Source organism: Canis lupus, chromosome 32, assembly GCF_048164855.1.
Source record: "Canis lupus baileyi chromosome 32, mCanLup2.hap1, whole genome shotgun sequence".
NCBI lineage: Eukaryota > Metazoa > Chordata > Mammalia > Carnivora > Canidae > Canis > Canis lupus.
Genome location: NC_132869.1, coordinates 18,856,018 through 18,880,117, shown reverse-complemented (window position 1 = coordinate 18,880,117; position 24,100 = coordinate 18,856,018). Strand labels below are relative to the sequence as shown.

At 40.6% G+C, this 24,100-nt stretch overlaps 1 protein-coding gene and 1 long non-coding RNA gene across 6 annotated transcripts in view; one reads left to right on the top strand and one right to left on the bottom strand.

Moving 5' to 3' along the window:
- GALK2 (galactokinase 2) overlaps positions 1 to 24,100 on the bottom strand; it is a 136,946-nt gene that overhangs the window by 13,266 nt on the left and 99,580 nt on the right. For 4 of the 5 annotated variants that reach the window (XM_072808455.1, XM_072808456.1, XM_072808458.1 and 1 more), the window contains one exon: positions 3,848 to 4,049. In XM_072808455.1, the coding sequence (XP_072664556.1) occupies positions 3,848 to 4,049 (202 nt within the window). Of the gene's footprint in view, positions 1 to 3,819; positions 4,050 to 24,100 lie in introns of all 5 variants that reach the window. The other variant, XM_072808457.1, reaches the window with a different exon arrangement.
- On the top strand, positions 1,628 to 17,429 carry LOC140622744 (uncharacterized). Its single transcript, XR_012022433.1, has 3 exons — positions 1,628 to 2,298; positions 2,584 to 2,690; positions 16,901 to 17,429. It is a non-coding gene; the product is annotated as an uncharacterized lncRNA (long non-coding RNA).

Sequence of the window (24,100 nt, the reverse complement as noted above, 5' to 3'; positions counted from 1 at the left end):
TTATTTATTTATTATTTTAGTCGTTAACATTTTTTTTATATAGTGATTCAACACTTCTAATTTTTTTTAAATTTATTTATGATAGTCATACAGAGAGAGAGAGAGAGACAGAGACATAGGCAGAGGGAGAAGCAGGCTCCATGCACCGGGAGCCCGACGTGGGATTCGATCCCGGGTCTCCAGGATCGCGCCCTGGGCCAAAGGCAGGTGCCAAACCACTGCGCCACCCAGGGATCCCCTAGTCGTTAACATTTTTAAAGGGGACAGGGAAGCGTGGAGATGATCATGATTCTTAAACAAAATAATACTCTCCCCAAAGTTGAGTTTATGTACCAGTGCCCCAGGCCTCTCCAGGATCCTTTGCAGCACAGCCAGTGCCTCCTCTGCCTGGCCTAGTGCAATGGTCATGAAGCTTCAGGAGCAACCAAGGCTTAAGAGTGTCTCATTTTTCATTTGAACCTTTCTACACTTTTACCATCTACAGCTCTCTATTACCCATATTTGTCTCCCAATTTTAAGCACCCTATATCACCACTATCTTTTTCATTCTGCATTCTTCTCTCTTCCCGCTTACATCCACAACACAAAAAAGCATGAGAGCTCTTGAAAGTGGAGTTCAGACATCATTGTCACATACGAGACAAACACCCTATTGAAAAGTATTTGCTGGCTCATGGAAGGAATGGCATCAATGACTGCATCTACTTTAGTTCCTGTGGGCTATCCTCTGAGGTTGCTCTGCCACTTAGGACCTTTGTAACTGGCAACCAGTGGGAGCATCTGAAGACTATCTGCTGGTTATAGTGGCAGCAAAGAAAAAATTAATTATATAAAAAGTTCAAGGACCAGACAACTATTCTGGCCAATATTTACAACATGCCAAAAGGTAATGTTTCTATATTGGAAACTTGGTCCCTATATGCTTAAGTAGAAACTAATTTTGATGCTTAGCAATTGACTTTCCAAATAAAAACAACTGTATAAAAAGGGAGTGCACTCCTTATATTAGACAGAACTGAATTTTCCTCAGAAAAACAATACAGCAGATGAAAATGGGCTAGGCAGAAATAGTTTAAGAAATAAAATGTTTAAGTGTTAAATTCAAAGTTATTAAGAAAGGAGCTTCCAAAAACAAATAAATGAAATAATAAATAAAAGGTGCTCTTCCCCTTTAGGACACAGCCCTAAATCTTACACTGGAACCCATTTTTTAAAAAGATTTTATTTATTTATTCATGAAAGACACAGAGAGACGTAGAGACATAGGCAGAGGGAGAAGCAGGTTCCCCATGAAGAGAGCCTGATGCTGAATTTGATCCTAGGACCCCAAGATCATGATCTGAGCTGAAGGCAGATGCTCAACCACTGAGCCACCCAGGTGCCCCTGGAACCATATTTTAAAAAATATATCGACCTGGGGCCCCTGAGTGGCTCAGTCAGGTAAGCACCTCCTTTCGCTCAAGTCATGATCCCAGGGTCCTGGGATGGAGCCCCACATCAGACTCCCTGCTCAGTGGGGAGCCTGCTTTTCCCTCTCCCTCTACTGCTTCCTCCCCCTGCTTGCATGTGCACACTCTCTCTCTCTCAAATAAATAAATAAAATCTTTAAAATATGTATATATACCTATGGACTGCTAGAACAGAAAAAGACACCGGAGATCATAAGACAACAGTCCAAAATCACAGAGCTCAGAAGGAAAAGTGGCAGAGCTAGAAACTCAACCTTCCTAACTTCAACTCAGTTGTCCCACTCCACACACTGCCTCCCCGCCTCAGCAAGGTTTTGTTCAATGTTCCAACACCACACACTATGACAACCAAAGCCTCCATTATTAAAGCTTTAAAGCCAACAGAGGAAAATAGATTAAAAAAAAAAAAAAGACCCACATTTCATATCTGAGTAAACTCAAAGGGAGAGAAAGAGGTGTGGCAAAAACACTGGATCAGGAGCTAGGCTTTGCACAGACTCATTACGCTAACTTGTTCAAATCACTTAACCTCTTAGTGCCGTCTCAGATATCAAAGGCCCCTGCCTACCCTCCTGCCTTATGGTACTGTGAGATCATTCTGACCACACAATGTGAAATCTGGCATCCCAAAATGTGGCTTTTACAGAAATGAGGAACGTTTCTCAGGCCAAAAACCCAAGAGTCGTTTGATTCCTGTCTTTCACCTACAGAGCAACGTTATGAATCTTCCTTCAAGGCGCATCTGGATCATCAGATCCTTTAGCACTTGCACTGCCACCTTTCTCCACCCAAAGCCAGAGTCCTGCCAATGGCCTACAAGGCCCATGTGGTATGCGTCCCCACTACCTCTCTTACTTCATCACCTGCTACTCTCTCCTTTACTGCCCTCCAACCTCCTCATACATGGCAACCACATCCCCACCTTGGGGCCTATGCACTTGCTGTTCTCATTTCTTCACTTCCTTCAGGTCTCTGCTCAAACATCATCTCCTCAGAGTTCCTAGAAAGATTATCCCCCTAACCTTGGTGCTTTCTATCCCTTCTATTTTCTTTTTCATAGCACTTATCACTACCACTCAATTTATTTTTAATTGTCACCTCCTTCTTTCCCCAGGAGAATGTAGGCTTCAAAAGAGCAAGAGCTAATTGGCCATCCCAGGAAGAGAAAGTTCTTTAAGGGAATTCCAGAAAGCTGACAAATGCCCCTTCACTGCCTTTCAGGTGGGGTTCAAACTATCCTACTACCTTCCTGATCTCTGCACAAATCATTCCACTTCCTCTAATTTCCAGAACTGAACAATATTTGTTCCTTCCATTTACTGGGCCCTTGATACTTTCAGAAAAGAGCATTTGTAACAGAACAAGCTCTGGAAGGCTTTTTGGCAATTAGTGAGCAAACTCTGACGTCAGCAGAATGATCCTCATCAATGCTATGTTCAAGTCTCTCTACAAGTTGGGTTATACATGCCATTTGTGATCACTGGAGCTAGCTGATTTAAACTTTTCAGGCTGGGAGTGTGGCAATGAGTGAGGCAAGCCATAGGCGCCAAGTGGTTAATTATATTTTCATGACTAATTGCAGGCAGCTCTGTACTATCTTCTTACAGTGGAAATAATGTCACTGTAAATGCCATTTGAGTGTTCTCCCAATTTCCCTTTCAGTTCTCCCAAGGTCAATGAAATCCCGTCTGGTAAAGTAACCATTTACTCCTTTCTTTATCCTCATTCTCTAACAATTATAAGGAAGCTGTTCTCAGGCTTTGTGAAAGAGTTTTCCTCTTTACATTTCTGTCTCAATCAACCATTTATAAACCAGGCTTTCGTCAAATCCTTAATTCTCCAAATTGCCTAATCTAAATCTGGAAGGCAGGAAATGCTGGCTTTCTGAGTAATTCCTTCAGTAACCTCCCCTGTCCCTGAATACACTCTCATCAGGTTTAAGGCCCCCATGTCTGTTTTCTCCTTTCTTTTGAATAATTCTACTAAACTTTGGACACCATATAGAAGATGCTGGCAGGGCCACCATTGCTGTAGATAGCACTGATTAAAATATGATGAGAAAGTAACAGCAGGGTCCATGTCTAAGAAAAGCTCCTTGAAATACCAAATCATCCTAAGATGGAAAGATGGGAGAACTGATTTCAAACCAGGAGCCTCATAAAGTGGTGGAATCAGGTCTCCGATCTTTCTGCCTCAGATATTTAGGAGAGAACAAGTTCAGCTCTGTATATGACACCTCAGAGAGGAAGTGGAGAAGGCTCTCCTTTCACTTAGAAGGTTATGAAAATAATGCCCTTTTTTTTCATTCATTTAAACAATTTCTTTGGCAGTGTCATCCCCCCCCTCGCACCTCCACCCTGCTGCTCTCTTGGCCTCACCGACAGATGTCCACTAGCTGATCCACCTCAGGGCAGCTGCACTCGTACATGTCCCGGCAGCTGGCATGGCTCTGGTTCATTAACTCCCCCAGCAGCTGAACCATGTTGTCAGGGGCTTCTTCACATATCTTCTTAAACTGGAGCACCCGTGCAGCCTCGCTGTACACATGCTTTGCCCGCTGGTAGAGTTTGAAGGTGAGCACTTAGGAAGAAAGGGAACAGGGAACAAGGTGAGAAATATTCAATGGACAACCCAATGCAAAGAGAACTAGTCATCAAGGACTTCCATTTCTATCTCCATTATCAATACCTTAAACTTTAAATAGGTTTTTCTTTCATGGAAAGAAATGAAGAATTTTTATACTTTCTAGATTATCCACAATGACTCTAACTTCAGTTATAGAAACATGTCCTATTGCAATGGCTTTATCTATAATGCTTACACATTCCCTTGAATAACAACTGGGACCTCCTTACCATTTTCAACCTTGCTGAAGTGGCTGAGCTGGTGCTGTGGGCCTGGGGAATTTGTGATTATATGGGAGCCATTTAGCCTACTAGAAAGAGTCAGGGCTGTGAATCTAAAAGTCTGTCATTTCATCTCAGCTCTGTGAAAATTAAGCTGTATCCAGCTGCTACCTCTATAGAGTTCCATTTCCCCATCTCTAAAACAAGGTTGAGAATTACTTCCAGGCCTAACATTTTGTGATTCTATGAAGATCTCCTTCCAAGCATTCCTCTCCCCACCCCATGTTGTTATATATTGTAAAGAGGATGCTAATTGTGACTGTTACCTTCTGTCTGCACCCCCAATTCTACTCTCAGCTCTTCTCTAACCTGCTTTCTGCCTCAGGAGGCTGACCTGTATGATTACCCTCATGGATTTCCCTGCCATCTAGACTAGGGAAAGACAAACCACTGAGAAATGGGGGGAAGAGAGTAGTAGGTCAGATTTATTCCCCAGATTTCTTCCCCAGCTCCCTCCTTTTTTTTTTTAAGATTTTATTTATTCACGAGAGACATACAGAAAGAGGCAGAGACATAGGCAGAGGGAGAAACAGCTTATTGTGGGATTTGATCCCAGGACCCAGGGATCACATCCTGAGCCAAAGGCAGACGCTCAGCCATTGAGCCTGCCAGGCATCCTATGAACAGCCATTCTTAGGATTTGTGCAAAGTTTAGTAATTACAAGAGTGGGACTAACTTTCTATAAATTAATAAAAAATTAAAAGTTTTCTTTCAAACATTCTCAATTCAGTCATATGTGGCATATTAAACACAGTTAACTTCTTACATCAATAGGATGATGCAAATTCATATGAATTTTCTTGTTCTCTTTCAAAGAGGACCTAAATTCAGTCATCAAATCTAGTCAGTTCTTTTGCAACATGTCTTGTAATCATCCCCCTCTTATATTGCTACTGTCATTACCCAAATTTACACTTTTATTACTTTTCCCACTTGAACTATTTTACAGTGGTTTCCAAATCAATATCCCTATCTTAATCTCTCCTCCTACCCACTTTGAGGACAACACTGCCAGACTGAGCCCCTACCACACAGCCTTACTCATGTTACTGCCCCAAACTTTTACTGCCTTGCCAGTGTTTCCCATAATCCAGATTCCTGCTCTTAGCATAATCAGTCCCACCAGGAAGTCTTCCCTCCAGCCAAACTCCTCTACTTAGAGTTACCCAAACAGTCCTCACTTCTCAGGATTCTCAGCAGCCATACAGAAATAGTTTCCTGCCCTTTCTCTCTGTTTCTATGCCCTGAGAAGCCATGATGGCGCCAGCTGGAAACAATCTGGGGACTCTATACCACTCTTGCCGTCCATGGCACTCACTGATGCTCACCAAACACTTTCCGTGGTAACAGTCTATGTCCACAAAGTTCACCAACTGCCTAAGACAGAAAGCAGGTCTTCTAGTTCCATGCATTCCACACTATAGCCTTTCACCCCAGAGCACTTTCAGTAGTGCCTCTTAGGACAGGAGGCACTGTTGATGATGGTATATGATTAGGACTTCATTTTTAATCCTAGTTCAAAATCAAGTTACCTCCATATATCCATTGTCGCTCAATAATACTAATAATGATAATAATAATAAATGAGGTGCCAATACTCACAGCTCACAGCTTCCTACAGTTTTGAGGCTGAGGAAATGGGACAGCAAGATACCCTTTGCTACTGACTCTATAACTGACACTAAGTATGGATGAAAAACATGGAAAAAGAGAACTTACAAGTTAAATGTAGGTAGGAATAAAAACACAACATGTTTTGCTCCACCAGTAGTCAGGTCATGTTGAGTCGGCCCACGCCGCAATAACAAACCCACTGAAGAAAGGGAATAGAGGGGAAGGGAGAAGAAATGGGTAGGAAATATCAGAAAGGGAGACAGAACATGAGAGACTCCTAACTCTCGGAAACGAGCTAGGGGTGGTGGAAGGGGAGGAGGGGGGCGGGTGGGGTTGACTGGGTGGCGGGCACAGGGGGGCACTTGACGGGATGAGCACTAGGTGTTATTCTGTATGTTGGCAAATTGAACACCAATAAAAAATAAATTTATTATTAAAAAAAACCCCACTGAATTTGTTATTTCTGGCAATACATTCAGCCAAAATGGGAACATAATTTCTTTTAGGGTCTGAATATCAAAATATCCGAAAGTAAGAAAGTCTTACCAATACCCAGTACTAGAATATAGCGCCACCAAAACATGCTTTCTGAAAAAAAACAGCACAGGTAGATTTAATAACAGCTCCTCAAACTCTCTGAACAGAAAAGGAAAAAGGCAGGCCATTGATTGACAAGCATGTGCTTGAGACAGTGCCAATAATTTTATATATGGTAATGTAATCCAGGTTATGGATTATACATTCTGAAAGGAAGAAAAATGACTTTAGTAACTGTAGTTTAAGACTGTTTTTTTTTGTTTTTTTGTTTTTTTTAGGTCAAAGCAAAATGTTTAAAATACTAGCTTTAGGATTCTGCATGTTTCAGTTTTACCTCCAAACTACTTCACCTCTTAGAATCATAGGCCAAGTTTAAAATCAGAGCATAGGGGGGAAGGGGAGGGTGGTGGTTAAGAGGAGAATACGGATTCATTTTTACTAATGTCCCACATATGAAGAAATCATCTAGCTTCCAGGTGCACTGCTATTTACAGCTGCAGCACAGAAGGCACAAAAAGCAGCACCTACCACAATCATAAAACAGTGCTGCTTAGCTGACAAATCACTGTACTGTCTGTGTACTAATGTGCAGAGATCTTTCAAACTTTAAATTATAAAAAATTTTCAAATATACAGGACAGTAGAGGAAATATTATATAGTAAACTCTATAAGCCCATCACCTAGACTGAGCAATTACTAACATTTTGCCATATTTGTTTCAGTTGGTATTTTGCTGAAGTGTTCTAAAATAAATTATAGATGTGACATTTCATCTCTATGTATTTGATTGTACATTAAAATAAGGAAATTTCCTTACATAACATCCATATCATTGTCACATATAACAAAATTATCAGTGGTGTTTAGTATCATCTCATATTCAGCTCATATTAAACATTCCCAGTTGTCATTTAAATTTCAGTTGATTTACACCAGAATCCAAACAAAGCCCACACGTTATATTTCACTGTCATATCTAATAAGTCTCTTTTAATCAAGAACTTACAGTGATTTTTGAAACTCTGGATTCCCAATGTCATGTCTATAAAATACAGACACATTTGAGGGTCATATCCTGGAATAAAACTCAACATCCTCCATTAGGGACAGTATGTTTTAGTTTTTCTTTAGGATTACATGATCCTTTAAGATGAAATATTTTTCTACTAGGATTAAATATACTAAAATAGAAACTGTCCAGAAAGGTGTTTTATTTTTTTTAAGATTTTATTTATTTGAGAGAGAGAGAAAGAGAGCAGAGGCAGGGGAGGGGCAGGGAGAAGCAGACTCCTGGCTGAGAAGGGAGCGGGACAAGGGGCTCCATCTCAGGACCCCAGGGTCATGACCTGAGCCAAAGGCAGACACTTAACCAACCAAGCCACCTAGGCTTCCCCAGGAAGGTGTTTTATACTAAACCTTAGGACTGGTGTTTTCATTTGTGACAAGAAACATTCAGAAAGCACTGACCAGATGACCAGAACTTCACAAACCTGGCATTTCTTCTATCTATTCTCCATTGCAGAGTGTTTCACACAAGACTTCTGAATGTCTACTGAGGTCTCTTGCAGGGCATTGTGAAGGTGTGTGCCAGACTGCCATGGCCCACACCCCCCGAACGGTAGTAAGTTGGACAATAAGGGAGAAGGCAGAAAGGGCATCTGCTTTCAATTGTGATATAAAAATTTTGCCAAAGGCTACAACAGATTTGGAGACCACCCTTTGGGAGGAGAAGCAGTTCTATGTTGGCTGAACATCACAAATGCTCTCTGGGTCCGGGTTTCTGGCTTGTTTTATGCTGGGAATTCATTGGGTCTCTTGTACAGATACCAAAAAAAAAAAAAAAAAATCCAAGAAAATATGAAACTTTGTCCATAATAGCTTTCTTCTTTGTCCAGTTAACTTTAAAACCAGATGCTCCAATTGTCTATAAGCTCTTAAAATCCTTGAGAGCAATTATGATATTAAAAGATGAAGGAAGTTGTTTCTTACTATGTTCACCACATGCATGATTACTTCCGAGACAAATTTAAGAATATTACACCAGATACCCTTTCCCTAAAATACTACTAGTGTCCTATCCTATCATGGGAAATTTGAGGCTTCAAAGCAGGATATACCACACAGACTTTGAAACACTGACTTTCTCCAGTGAGAGTCTTGGATAATGACTGAGTCTAATCCTGAAGTCATGACACAGATTCTAAGATGTAAATGATCGTGACCATAAACATTTAAACTACAAAAGTTGCTGAATAAGTTCATTTATATAATAATTTAATTAGCTATTAGCTTTAAGCTGCCTGTTCCCTCTGACCTCCTGGCTGTGTCTTCAGGACACTCACCACTCGGGCTCCTGACCAGTGCAGGAGCTATTTTGTTGGCCTGGAATGCTCCTCCCCCTGATCTTGACATGGCTGGCCCCCACTTGCCATTCAAGTCTCAGCTGGCACAGCTTCAAGGAGACCTTCCCTCAGTTCCAATCTAGACTAACTCCCTCACATACATATTCTCTCGATCCTATTTTATTTTCCCAACACCTAACTACCATCTCAAATGTCCTATATATATATTTGTCCATCGTTTTGTGGTTGTTTCTCACCACTAGAAGGTCAGCCTCAGGAAAGCAAGGGCCTTTCTTGTCTACAGAATTTCACTTCTGTATCTTCAGCAGCTGAAATAGGGTCTGGCACATTGTAGGGGCTCAGCAAATGTTCACTGAAGGAATGGTCATTTCCTTGTCTTTGTAGCAAAACCACACTGAAACTTGGCAAAATAAACAATTATGGGACCAACGCAATAGAGAAGACCTACTATTTTGGCAATTTATGCTTACTTGTACCTTCACCAAAAAAGTGGGAAAAGTTGACTAAAAGAGGCTAAAAGACAATTAATAAGTGCCAGTGTCCGAAGTGTCCCTAATACGAATTATCACAGATGACAGAATTATTTATATTGTGTTTTGCTTCACAGATGTAGAAGAAAGGAGATTTCTGAAACAAACAAAATGTGTTTCATATGAAAGGGAAGGAAGAGAAATAGATCATCATAACCAGTTAAAATAATTTTTTTTCTTTTAGACAATCTTTGTAACATTATGGTGCCTGCTCACTTTTACCTTAAAAGGATGACTGCATAGCTTATCATCAGAACCCATCTCTAATCAATGGATCTAAAAGGGGGAACAGATAATTTCTTCTTTTGCTGCATCTTTAGTGAGAAAGAATGAGAAAGAGCCTGTGACAAAGTAACACGCTAGGCACCATTTTCCTCATAAGATCTCTAACAGCAGGAGGTCAACAGGAGATGGGGAGGACATGCCTATTCAATCGCTGAAGGAGTTCCACTGACTTAATTGCATTTTATTTTTTACTTAAGAGCCTTTTTATTACCTCATCTTCTAAAAGTGATGACAAAAGCCCTGAGTAAGATGGCCATCTAGCATCAGTCAACCAATAGTTCTTATTGAGCACCTGCTATGTGCCCCACACCATGCTCCAAATGATAAGAAAGACATGGGAATTAGAAGCCCTGGATTTGAGGAACTTAACAACTCAGCTAAACAGATTTAAAACTATGAGACCACTGTGCAGCAGATATCCAAGTGCTAGAAACGCTGAAGATGCATTAAGATGACAGGGTTTGGTGGTGGAACAGTAGTGGGAAGTACCAAAGAAGAGCCCAAGCCACAGAGCTTCCTTGCTGCAAAGAGGATGGCCAAAGACCTGAGCTGGGAACAGGAATAGTGTGCTTATAGACCTGAAGAGGGCAAACTGACCAGACCCTAGGGCAGTCTCTCGAGGAGGCTGTCCTCACACTTGAAGTTTTAACATCCTTTACTAGACATGCTACACAAAGGTTGCAAACTAACAACCCATGGTCCACGCCCTGCTACAGTGATGCCTTCTTGGCCCATGTATTGTGTTCTAAACTGGGAATTTTTTTAAAAGATTTTTTATTTATTCATTGGAAAAAGAGAGAGAGAACACAAACAGTGGGAAAGGCAGAGGGAGAGGGAAAAGTAGACTCTCCGCTGAGCTGGAAGCCCGATGTGGGGCTTGATCCCAGTACCTGGAGCCAAAGGCAGATGCTCAACCATCTGAGCCACCCAGGCACCCCTAAACTGAGAATTTTTATATAAGAATCTGGATTTCTGCTTTCCCTTGAAAAATTGAAGTCTGGCAGCACTGAACCTATATTCTTGCACAAAGGTCGCTGACTGGAGCTGAGGAACAGCTAGCCCTTTTAGAAAGAATGTACATACTTTATTTCCACATAGTTCCTTCCACTCCCACTTGTCTGACACTCAGCCCATCTCACAAGTCTACATGCCTCCCTGTTCCCTGTAGGCATCTGCACACGAGACTTTTTTCCATAAAACTCTCCATTACAGGAATTCCTGGCTAGAGAGGGAAGAGGGGGTAAACCATGTGGGTCATCATGCCATAATAAGCCACTGTTACTAAAAAATACCACCCCCCACCACCTTAGATGTATTGATAGCTCCATATTGAACTAAACTCTGTCTTCTTGTACTTCTACTGATTGGTCTTAGTTCTGCTCTCCAGAGATCTGTAAACACAAGACAGTCCTTGAGAGATCTGAAGAAAGCTCTCATGTCTTATGTTTTTTTCACACATTGATGAGGATACAGTTTTCTTTTAATACTGAGGGAACACTAATGAATAAGATGAGCTCTTTACCCTCAAGAGGTAATAGTTTAACAGAAGAAAAGTGTTGGTGACGATGTGGAGAAACTGGAACCCTTACACACTGTTGGTGGGAATGCAAAATGTGCAGCCACCATGGAAAACAGTACATAGGTTCCTCAAAAAATTAAAAATAGAGCTACCGTATGATCCAGCAATCCCACTTCTGGGTATACATAAAAAAAAAAAAAAACTGAAATCAGGATCTCAAAGAGATACTAGTACTCCTATGTTCATTGCAGCCCTATTCACAATAGCTAAGATGTGGAAGCAAACTAAGTGTCCACCAGGGGATGAATGGGTTTTAAAAATGTAGTATATACACATAAAAGAATATTATTCGGCCTTAAAAATGAAGGAAATTCTGCAATATAAATAACATGAATGGACCTTGAGGATATTATGCTAAATGAAACAAGCCAACAAAAGAAAGACAAGTACTATATGATTCCACTTATAGGAAGTAGTTAAAGTCATTAAATTCACAAAATCAAAGGCTGGAATAGTAATTGCCAGGGCCCAAGGGGAAATGGGGAATTACTAATCAACAGGCATAAAGTTTCCGTTAAATAAGAGGAATAACAAGTAAGATGTACAACAATGTATGTATAGTCAACAATAATATAACACTTAAAATTTGTTAAGAGGATAGATCTCATGTTAACTGTTCTTATCACAATGAAAAATAAAAAAGAAATAATAGTTTACTCTAGAGAAATCACTCAAGATTTATCAACAACAGATGCTGAGGCAGCTCCTCAGAGCTCACGTAAAGGCATGAAGTCAAGAGGTTGTCCTGATCTGGGTTAACCTGAAAGCAGGGGCTGAGACAAAGACTTGGGAGCAGGTAACAGCAATCTAGGAAGAAGGAGCAGAGGAGGAAGGAAAGGGAGACAGGAAAAAAGAAAGGCCCATAAAAGGTGCTGAACAGGTCACCACTATGGACAACTGGGGTACCAGTTGCTCAGGGGCCTCTCTAAAGAGCCATGTAGAAAGTGCCTCAGAATAGGCCAAACAGCAGATGGGAAGCCTGAGGCATTTATCCACAGACATGCCCACTGTGGCCCCCAAAGGGGTTAACTTCTCCACAGAGATGTACCTGGGCAGTGCAGCTACCTTCAGTGACTTTGGAGAATGCCCCAAGACACACTCACACAAGATGCTAATGTGACATGGGCTGATGGCAAAGCTGGAATCAGGTGAGCCAAGAAGATGGAGCACAGAGATTATGACCTTCACAGAAGAGGTGAAACCTGATAAATAGGTATACAGAAAACCAACTAAAAGGTGGGGTAAAGAACAACAAAAAAAAAGGACTGGGAACCTACAGCAGAAAGAACATCATGAGCAAAGACATGGAGAATAAAAAACATGAGGTGCTTTTAGAGAATCCACAGTACTTAGCTGTGACTTGCATGGAATGAAGACAAAGAGCAGAACCGACAGGAAACACAATGAAAGAGAAAACTGAAGCAGCAGACAGAGGCCAGATCATCAAGGTTTTGTAAATTTTCCTAAGGTATTTAAATTGTATCCTGCAGATAAGTGGTTCTTGGCCTATTTAGAGTTACAGAAACTTTTGAGAATTGAATAAAAGCTATAGACCCTCCACCCATCTGAATGCACAAATATCCAAAATTCTACATATATAGTACACCATACACACAAGATTCTGTAAAGCTATCCTTGGATCCAGGTTAAAAATTCCAGCTAGAAATAAGAAACCATTACAGGCTGTTAGCAATTATATCAGTCAGGATCCTTGTTTCTGAATAACAGAAACTAACATGGACTAACTTAATAAAAAAAAAAAAAATGGAGTTTATTTAAAAGATCTTAGAGGGATGCCTGGCTCAGCGGTTTGGCACCTGCCTTCAGCCCAGGGCCTGATCCTGGAGACCTGGGATCGAGTCCCACGTCGGGCTCCCTGCATGGAGCCTGCTTCTCCCTCTGCCTGTGTCTCTGCCTCTCTCTTTCTCTCTGCGTCTCTCATGCATAAATAAATAAAATCTTTAAAAATATTTTAAAAACTTAAATAAAAGATCTTAGAGACTCACAAATTCTATTAGAATTATGCATTCCTATTCTCTATTAGAATGCAAGAAAACCAGGCTCATTTGAGTCAGAAGCCAAGGGAAGTAGGCAGTGAATAACACTGTCACAGTCACTTCACACATCTAGATATGACACTGGACTTGAGATACCTTATCAATAGACCCTGCGCCTATTTGATTCAAAGCCCCAGGCATAAGCATACCAGGAGGAGCCTAAAGGCCCTTGCTCACACCCAGGTGATGAGTGACATGGGAGAAGCAAATCCGACCCCTCAGTTCCCACTGTCTCATCAACACACACACAGCAGGTTTCCCTAGGACAGGGGCCTGGATGCTAGGTAACCAAAACTATGGCACCTGCCCAAGCGGCAGTAAAATACTGTGACTCCATTAGCAGTGAAGTTTTCTCCTCTCCAGATCAACCACCCCGCTTCCCTCTCATGATTGGATTTCAAGTCTCCTTCACTGATTATTCCTTCTAAGGGTGATTTCCCCATGTGTCCTAGGAGTCAGTCTGAGGAGTTCAGAGTATGGCTAGACCATCGTCTCCCTCATTCTCAAAACACAGAGTTTCTTCATGTAGCCTCATGTTACCAAGCTGCATAAAGGTTGTGTGGATATGTAAGAATGCAAAGCCCTGGTCGTCAGCTAACAAGCTCAAAAGTGATAAATATTTGGGGAATCAGGCTTGGGTAAAAACTTCATCCCAGGACAATTAATCAAAACAGAATAAATAAATATGCTTGTCCGGGAGAACTGGAAATCTTTCTCATGTATGTATATAATTAATCTTTCTGAGACTCTCATACTCCAAAATACTTACCCAGTATTTGGGTGAGGGGCTAAAAGCAGTCGTGTCTTTAGCTGTCTTTGCACCACCATGTAGCTGCATGCTACTAGACATTTCTCTTCAAAACAAAAAGCTCCCCTGGGCTAACCCAAAAGCTGTTTTCCAAGAACAGCGATCCAGAGGTGGATGGGGAAAACTTCAGAAATCTACTCTGGAGTCCTCTATTTTCCTATGCAGCAAAGTTATAATAAGTCTCTGCTCTGAGGCATAGAATCTTTGGACTATTTAAGTAGTAGAACGGAAAAACACTATATATTCCTCATTGAAGCTGGACTGTGGTTTCAAATTTATTTTCCTATTAATAATATTTTTCAGAAATGTGAAGTTTCTGAAATGGTCAAACCCACAAAAAATGAACTGCTCTTTTCAGTCACATTAGCATCCCATTCCCATGCTGCAAAACTAAATTAAATTAGCATTTTTACATTTAAGAGGAAAAAGTCTTTACCTGCTCTTAAAAGCAAAACCACATATAAAAAAAATATGTATATATTTTTATATATATGCACTTTCAACACAAACCACATTAATCCATGGAAAACTACATTCCACACGTCATTTGTGAATATTTTCAAATCCACAGCATAATGCCATCTTGTCTGTGGAGAGTAAGGGCACCCCACATGTTTATAAATTCCCTTGCTCAGATTTTCAAGAGCAGCAAGAGCCAGCATTGTCTGTGTCATAATAAACTTTACTCCTCTGATCCTGAAACCTACCTTTGCCTCCCTCTGCTGTTGTCACCCTAACCTGCATTTTATACTCTGGAACACATGAGGCCCGTGTTAAGTCCAGGGCCATTCTTTTTTTTTTTTCAGTGTGTTGTGACAAGCTTTAGTTTATTTTTTATTTTTTTATAATAAATTTATTTTTTATTGGTGTTCAATTTACCAACATACAGAATAACACCCAGTGCTCATCCCGTCAAGTGCCCCCCTCAGTGCCCGTCACTCATTCACCCCCACCCCCCGCTCTCCTCCCCTTCCACCACCCCTAGTTCGTTTCCCAGAGTTAGGAGTCTTTATGTTCTGTCTCCCTTTCTGATATTTCCCACACATTTCTTCTCCCTTCCCTTCTATTCCCTTTCACTATTATTTATATTCCCCAAATGAATGAGAACATACAATGTTTGTACTTCTCCGATTGACTTACTTCACTCAGCATAATACCCTCCAGTTCCATCCACTTTGAAGCAAATGGTGGGTATTTGTCATTTCTAATGGCTGAGGAATATTCCATTGTATACATAAACCACATCTTCTTTATCCATTCATCTTTCCATGGACACTGAGGCTCCTTCCACAGTTTGGCTAAGTCCAGGGCCATTCAGATGTCAAGACAGAACCCATGCTCCCTAATTACTGTGTCCCCTTCTAAGTGTAGTTATCACACATTGCTTCAGGAAGGCAGAGGCTGTGCTGTCTTCAGCACAGACATAAGTACATGCCAGGACACCTGGAGAAGTCTAAGGTCCTTGCTCATACCCAGTGACAAGTGACGTGGGAGAAACAAATCCGACCCCTCAGTTCCCACCATAGGAAGCAAGACCCACCCTCTCATCAATACACATACAGCAGGTTTCCCTAGGACAGGGGCCTGAATGCTAGGTAACCAAACTATGGCACCTGCCCAAGCGGCACTGAAATACTGTGACTCTATTAGCAGTGAAGTTTTTTCTCTCCAGACACTAGAGCCTAATAGAGAGTCTTGAATGTAACAATAAATCCCCAATAATTCTCAATTCTCAATAAATGTCAACTTTTTGCTTCCATCCCATCGGCAAAAGAACTGAAGCTGCCTCCTGGATGAGCCACACTTTATTTATGCTTTCCTCTCTTTCTTGAGGAAACTACTTTCCCATTAACTTCTCAGAATTTCACTAAAACTTTGTTCTTGGAAAAAGTGAAAGGACAAGAAGACAATTTAAAGTCATTTGAAAAGGAGCCTAGGGAGTTGGGAAGGAGTCTTGGTCAATGCAGAGCTGAATGAAGGACTGGAAAGGATCATCCTCGCCTAGAGCTGGCCTGCTCTAATATTATAACATCAAAGGGAATGGGCTCTTGTCTTTATTTTCTTCTACTAATTGAACTACATGGGGAAAATGTAAGAGAGCAAAAAGGATGAGGAGAGGCAAAGGGAAACTCATTGTTTATCTGAGAAATAAGTAGTATATTTTCATCAAAACACTTTAGCAAAAAAAAAAAAAAAAAGAACACTTTAGCATTTATTTTATTGTTGACTTCCCATAAGGCTGAATAAATGAGACAAGGATTATGCTGGCCTTCCTGACTGCTATGCACAGTCCCTACGATGGTGCTTGAATAGTTGCCCTTCGATTGAGTACTTGTTGAATAAAGGAATAAAAACTTACTCCTATTTACTTGTATTACTCATTTATTTGTCATTATGATAAAAAAGTAGGAGTTTGCCAAATTACAACGATAGATTAAGCAAGTGAGAAGCTATGTCATCCACCATACAAGGAAACCCAGTTACCTTGAGTAGGCTGTTGTGCAGAGTTTGCTTTTGAGAGGGACGCACTAGTGCAGACCAGGAAGGTGGCCTGGGCACTGCACAAGAGAGGAAAGTAGGAGGAAGCTCTGAGACATGCTAAAAGGCCTCCCCACTCTTAGTTTCCTCATGGCAAGTACTAAGACAGTAGACCCACACTACACCTGGACTTTCCAAAACACAGTGTGATATTAGGGAAGAGAAAAGGGCACACTTTCACAATCATCTAATGAGATGTTTCTATTCTCAAGGTGCTTACCACAAAACTGGTAAGTCCTGCAGAGACAGATGAGGAGGCTGCCATTTCACAGAAGCCGGTGATTACACGTGTGTTTATGAGACTCCCCAGGGACCAGGGTGGCAAGTGAATGCACACAGGCATGAGTTTGTTTGTGTTTATGTGCTTTTCCATAAACTGGCTCTATATACACATCAGTCTCTCTCCCTTTATCAGATTCTTTTCTCCTTTCTCCTTGTCTGACTTTTTCCTTTTGATTTGTATCCTCTCTGACCCTTTCCCCTCTTGGACTAATATACAGAAATGAAGCATATAACTTGCTATTTGTTGTTATTGAGTAGAATTTTATACTCCTTGTTCTTAGAACATTTTATAGTTTCTCACTAAAAGACTAAATGTGGGGCACCTGGGTGGCTCAGTGGCTGAGCGTCTGCCTTTGGCTCAGGGCATGATCCTGGGATTGTGGGGTCCTGTGATCGAGTCCCACATCAGGCTCCCTGCATAAAACCTGCCTCTCCCACTGCCTGTGTCTCTGCCTCTCTCTCTCTCTGTCTCTCATGAATAAATAAATAAAATCTTTTTAAAAAAATAAAAAATAAAAGACTAAATGTTACTGCTATTCCTAGGGAGGTGGTCTCTGGTCTTTTTTTTTTAAGATTTTATTTATTTATTCATGAGAGACAGAGAGAGAGAGAGAGAGAGAGAGAGAGAGATACAGGCAGAGGCAGAAGCAGGCCCCATGCAGGGAGCCTGATGTGGGACTTGAACCGGAGACTCCAGATCACACCTTGGACTGAAGGCAGGCGCTAAACCACTGAGCCACCCAGGGATTCCCTGGTCTCTGGTCTTTTTTACTTCATCAATAACCCTTGATAGAATTAAGGCCTCCCAGTGGCACTAATAGACTAAAGGTGTTCATTCTTGTGCTCTCCTATACCATTCCTGCCTGTAAACAATATGAGGAACCATCTTCCTCAAGCTTTAAAAAAAAAAAAAAACTCTGTAAAGGAGGAGGCAAGATAGTGGAAGAGTGGGGGTCCTCAACTTATCTGGTCCCACAAACTTACCTAGATAACTTTCAAAACATCCTGAACACCTATGAATTGGACCTGAGAGGTGAAGAGAGAACAGCTGAAATGCTACAGACAGAAAAAAATTTGCTTCTGACAAGCCGCTCTGCACTAGACAAAATGACTAGAAAGAAGAATTCACCACAAGAGAAAGAATTGGAAGCAATACTCTCTGCCACAGAGTTACTGAATGTGGATTTAAATACAATGTCAGAAATTCAATTCAGAAGAAGCACAATTATAAAGCTACTGGTGGCTCTGGAAAAAAGCATAAAGGACTCTAGAGACTCTGTTACTACAGAATTGAGATCTAATCAGACCAAAACTAAAAATAAATTAAATGAGATGCGTTCCAAACTGGATGCTCTAACTGCTAGGGTTAATGAGGTAGAAGAAAGAGTGAGCGACATAGAAGACAAGTTGATAAAAAGGAAGAAACGTGGGGGGAAAAGAGAAAAACAATCAAAAGACCATGAGGAAAGGCTTAGGGGGAAAAATGATAGCTTGAAAAGGAAGAATATACGTCTAATTGGGATTCCAAAAGACTGAGAGAGAGAGAGAGAGAGAGAGGACCACAAAGTATATTTGAGCAAATCATAGCTGAGAATTTCCCTAATCTGGGGAAGGAAACAGGCATTCAGATCCAAGAGATACAGAAGACCAACCCCCCCCCCAATCCATAAAAACCATTCAACACCTCGACATTTAATAGTGAAACTTGCAAATTCCAAAGATAATGAGAAAAATCTTAAAGCAGTTTGAGAGAAGAGATTCTTAACTTATATGGGGAGAAATATTAGATTAACAGCAGATCTCTCGGGATCCCTGGTGGCGCAGCGGTTTAGCGCCTGCCTTTGGCCCAGGGCGCGATCCTGGAGACCCGGGATCGAATCCCACGTTGGGCTCCCGGTGCATGGAGCCTGCTTCTCCCTCTGCCTGTGTCTCTGCCTCTCTCTCTCTCTGTGTGTGACTATCATAAATAAATAAAAATTAAAAAAAAAAAACAGCAGACCTCTCTACAGAGACCTGGCAGGCCAGAAAGGGCTGGCAGGATATATTCAGGGACCTAAATGAGAAGAACATGCAGCCAAGAATACTCTATCCAGCAAGGCTCTCATTCAGAATAGAAGGAGAAATAAAGAGCTTCCAGGATAGACGGAAACGAAAAGAATATGTGACCACCAAACCAGCTCTGCAATAAATATTAAGGGGGACTCTGTAAAAGATAGAGGGAGCCCAAGGAAACAACCCACAAAAACAGGGATTGTGTAGGTAATATGATGACACTAAATTCATATCTTTCAATAGTAACTCTGAACGTGAATGGGCTAAATGATCCCATCAAAAGACCCAGGGTATCAGACTGGATAAAAAAGCAAGACCCACCTATATGCTGTCTATAAGAGGCTCATTTTAGACCTAAAGACACCTCCAGCCTGAAAATGAAGGGATAGAAAAGCCATATGCATTCAAATGGTCCTCAAAAGATATCTGGGGAGCAATCCTCATATCAGATAAATTAGAGTTTATACCAAAGACTGCAATAAGAAATGAAGAGGGACACTATATCATACTTAAAGGGTCTATCCAACAAGAAGACCTAAAAATTATGAATATTTATGCTCCTAACGTGGGAGCAGCCAAGCATATCAATTAATAACCAAAATAAAGAGATACACAGATAATAAATACACTAATAGTAGGAGATTTCAACATGGCACTCTCAGCAAAAGAGAAATCTTCTAAGTACAACATCACCAAAGAAAAAAGGGCCTTGAATGATATACTGGACCAAATAGATTTCACAGATATATTCAGAACATTCGATCCTATTGCAACTGAATACACATTCTTCTCAAGTGCACATGGAACTTTCTCCAGAATAGACCACATACTGGGTTACAAATCAGGTCTCAACAGATACCAAAAGATTGGGATTGTCCCTTGCATCTTTTCGGACCACAAATGCTTTGAAACTAGAACTCAATCACAAGAACAAATTTGGAAGAAACTCAAACACATGGAGGTTAAAGAGCATCCTATTAAAAGATGAATGGGTCAACCAGGAGATTAGAGAAGAATTAAAAAGATTCATGGAAACTAATGAAAATGAAAATACAACCACGCAAAATCTTTGGGATATAGCAATAGCAGTCCTAAAAGAAATACATCGCAATACAGGCCTCCCTCAAAAAACTGGAAAAAAACTCAAATACACAAATTAACCTCGCACCTAAAGCAATTGGAAAAAGAACAGCAAGTAAAGCCTACACCAAGCAGAATAAGACAGATAATAAAGATTCGAGCAGAACTCAGTGAAATAGAGACCAGAAGAACTGTAGAACAGATCAACAAAATCAGGAGCTGATCCTTTGAAAGTATTAATAAGATAGATAAACCCCTAGCCAGCCTTATTAAGAAAAAAAAAGATTCAAATTAATAAAATCACAAACGAAAGAGATCACCACCAATACCAAGGAAATACAAGTGATTCTAAAAACATATTATAAGCAGATATATACCAACAAATTAGGCAATTTAGAAGAAATGGATGCATTTCTGGAAACCCACAGATTACCAAAACTGGAACAGGAAGAAATAGAAAACCTGAACAGGCCAATAACCAACAAGGAAATTGAAGCAGTCATCAAAAACCTCCCAAGACACAAAAGTCCAAGGCCAGATGGCTTCCCAGGGGAATTCTAAGAAACATTTAGAAAAGAAATAATACCTATTCTACTAAAGCTGCTTCAAAGGATAGAAAGGGAGGGAATATTTCCAAACTCATTTTATGAGGCCAGCATTACCTTGATTCCAAAACCAAAAACCCCCACGAAAAAGGAAAATTATAGACCAATATCCCTGATGAATATGGATGCAAAATTGTCACCAAGATACTAGTCAACAAGATCCAATAGTACATTAAGGGGATTATTCACCATGATCAAGTGGGATTTATCCCCAGGATGCAAAGGTAGTTCAACATTCATAAAACAATCAACATGATAGATCACATCAATAATAGAAAAAATAAGAACCTTATGATCCTCTCAATAGATGCAGAGAAAGCATTTGACAAAATATAGCATCTATTCCTGATCAAAACTCTTCAGAGTCCAAGAATAGAGGAAACATTCCTCAGTATCTTAAAAGTCATCTATGAAAAACCCACAGAAAATACCATTCTCAGTGGGGAAAACTGAGACCCTTTCCCCTAAGATCAGGACCATGAGAGGGATGTCCACTATCACCACTGTTATTCAACATAGTACTAGAAGTCCTAGCCTCAGCAATCAGACAACAAAAAGAAATAAAAGGCATTCAAATTGGCAAAGAAGTCAAACTCTCCCTCTTCACAGATGACATGATACTATATATAGAAAACCCAAGACTCCTAGAACTTATACAGCAATTCAGCAATGTGGCAGGATACAAAATCAATGCACAGAAATCAGTGGCATTTCTATATACTAACAATGAGACTGAAGAAAGAGAAATTAAGGAGTCAATCCCATTTACAATTGCACCCAAAAGCATAAGATACCTAGGAATAGGGATCCCTGGGTGGCGCAGCGGTTTGGCGCCTGCCTTTGGCCCAGGGCGCGATCCTGGAGACCCGGGATCGAATCCCACGTCGGGCTCCCGGTGCATGGAGCCTGCTTCTCCCTCTGCCTGTGTCTCTGCCTCATTCTCTCTCTCTCTCTCTGTGACTATCACAAATAAATAAAAATTAAAAAAAAAAAAAGAATAGATACCTAGGAATAAACCTAACCAAAGAGGTACAGTATCTATACCCTAAAAACTACAGAACACTTCTGAAAGAAATTGAAGAAGACACAAAGAGATGGAAAAACATTCCATGCTCATGGATTGGAAGAATTAATATTTTGAAAATGACTATGCTACCCAGGGCAATTTACACATTAAATGCAATCCCTATCAAAATACCAGGGACTTTCTTCAGAGAGTTGGAACAAATAATCTTAAGATTCATATGGAATCAGAAAAGACCCTGAATAGCCAAAGGAATAATGAAAAAGAAAACCAATGCTGGGGGCATCATATTGCCAGATTTCAAGCTGTATTACAAAGCTGTGATCATCAAGGCAGTGTGGTACTGACACAAAAATAGACACATAGATCAATGGAATGAATAGAAAACCCAGAAATGGACCCTCAACTCTGTGGTCAACTAACATTCAACAAAGTAGGAAAGAATATACACTAGAAACAGGACAGTCTCTCATCAATAAGTGGTGCTATGAAAATTGGACAGCCACGTGCAGAAGAATGAAACTAGACCATTCTCTTACACCATACACAAAAATAAACTAAAAATGGATGAAAGATCTAAATGTGAGACAAGAATCCATCAAACTCCTACAGGAGAACACAGGCAACACCCTTTTTGAACTTGGCCACAGCAACTTCTTGCAAGATACATCTATGAAGGCAAGAGAAACGAAAGCAAGAATGAACTATTGAGACTTCATCAAGAAAAAAAGCTTCTGCGCAGCAAAAGAAAGAGTCAACAAAACTAAAAGACGACCTACAGAATGGGAGAATATATTTGCAAATGACATACCAGATAAAGGGCTAGTATCCAAGAGCTATAAAGAACGTACCAAACTCAGCACCCAAGAAACAAATAATCCAGTCATGAAATGGGCAGAAGACATGAACTGACATTTCTCCAAAGAAGACATACATATGGCCAACAAGGACATGAAAAAATGCTCCACATCACTTGCCATCAGGGAAATACAAATCAAAACCACAATGAGATACCACCTCACACCAGTGAGAATGGGGAAAATTAACAAAACAGGAAACAACAAATGTTGGGGAGGATGTAGAGAAAGGGGAACCCTCTTGCACTGTTGGTGGGAATGTGAACTGGTGCAGCCACTCTGGAAAACTGTGTGGAAGTTCCTCATAGAGTTACAAATAGATCTGCCCTATGACCCAGCAATTGCACTACTGGGGATTTACCCCAAAGATACAGATGCAGTGAAACAGGGGACATCTGCACCCCAATGTTTATAGCAGCAATGTCTGCAATAGTCAGACCGTGGAAGGAGCCTCGGTGTCCATCGAAAGATGAATGGATAAAGATGTGGTCTATGTATACAATGGAATATTCCTCAGCCATTAGAAACGACAAATACCCACCAATTGCATCGACATGGATGGAACTGGAGGGTATTATGCTGAGTGAAGTAAGTCAATCGGAGAAGGACAATCATCATATGGTTTCACTCATACAGGGAATATAAGAAATAGTGAAAGGGATTATAAGTGAAACAAAGTGTCGCATAAGGGGAGGTGGGGGGAGGATGGAGTAACTGGGTGATAGTCACTAAGGAGGGCACTTGATGGGATGAGCACTGGGCATTATACTACATGTCGGCAAACTGAATTTAAATTTTAATTAAATAAGTAAGTAAGTAAATAAATAAATAAATAAATAAATAAAAAGATTTTTAAAGCTATGCAATACCTCTGCCTTTGAATGTAACGTGGTGTTGTGTCATGTTTTCGTCAGGAAATCTGAAGCATGAATGACAATCTATCAAGATCTCATGGGGCTAAAACTGCGAATGTCTATACAGATACAATGGATCATTATTTTGTTGCCATTACTATTAAAATTTGTCAATAAGGACAGCCCGGGTGGCTCAGCGGTTTAGTGCTTCCTTCAGCCCAGGGCGTGATCCTGGAGACCCGGGATCGAGTCCCACGTTGGGCTCCTGCATGGAGCCTGTTTCTCCCTCTGCCTGTGTCTCTGCCTCTCTCTCTTTCTCTCTCTGTCTCTCTCTCTCTCTCTCTCTCTCTCTCTCTCTCTCTGTCTCTCATGAATAAATAAATAAAATCTTTTAAAAAAATAAATAAATAAAATTTGGCAATAACCTGCTCAAAGTCTCTAGATCCATACCTACTTACTTCTCCTGACTCATGTGGAAAGAAACTCGACACAAACTCATGTGGGTAGGAAGAAAGTATACATTTTCTAATTTAAAAGTTATTAGGAACTTTTTCCACTTGAAGCTGGGTACTTTGAAAAATAACAAAGGCATAGGAAGTGAACAACTAATATCAAACTAGAGATGTTTTCCTGGACCATGCCCGAAGGATAAAATGCC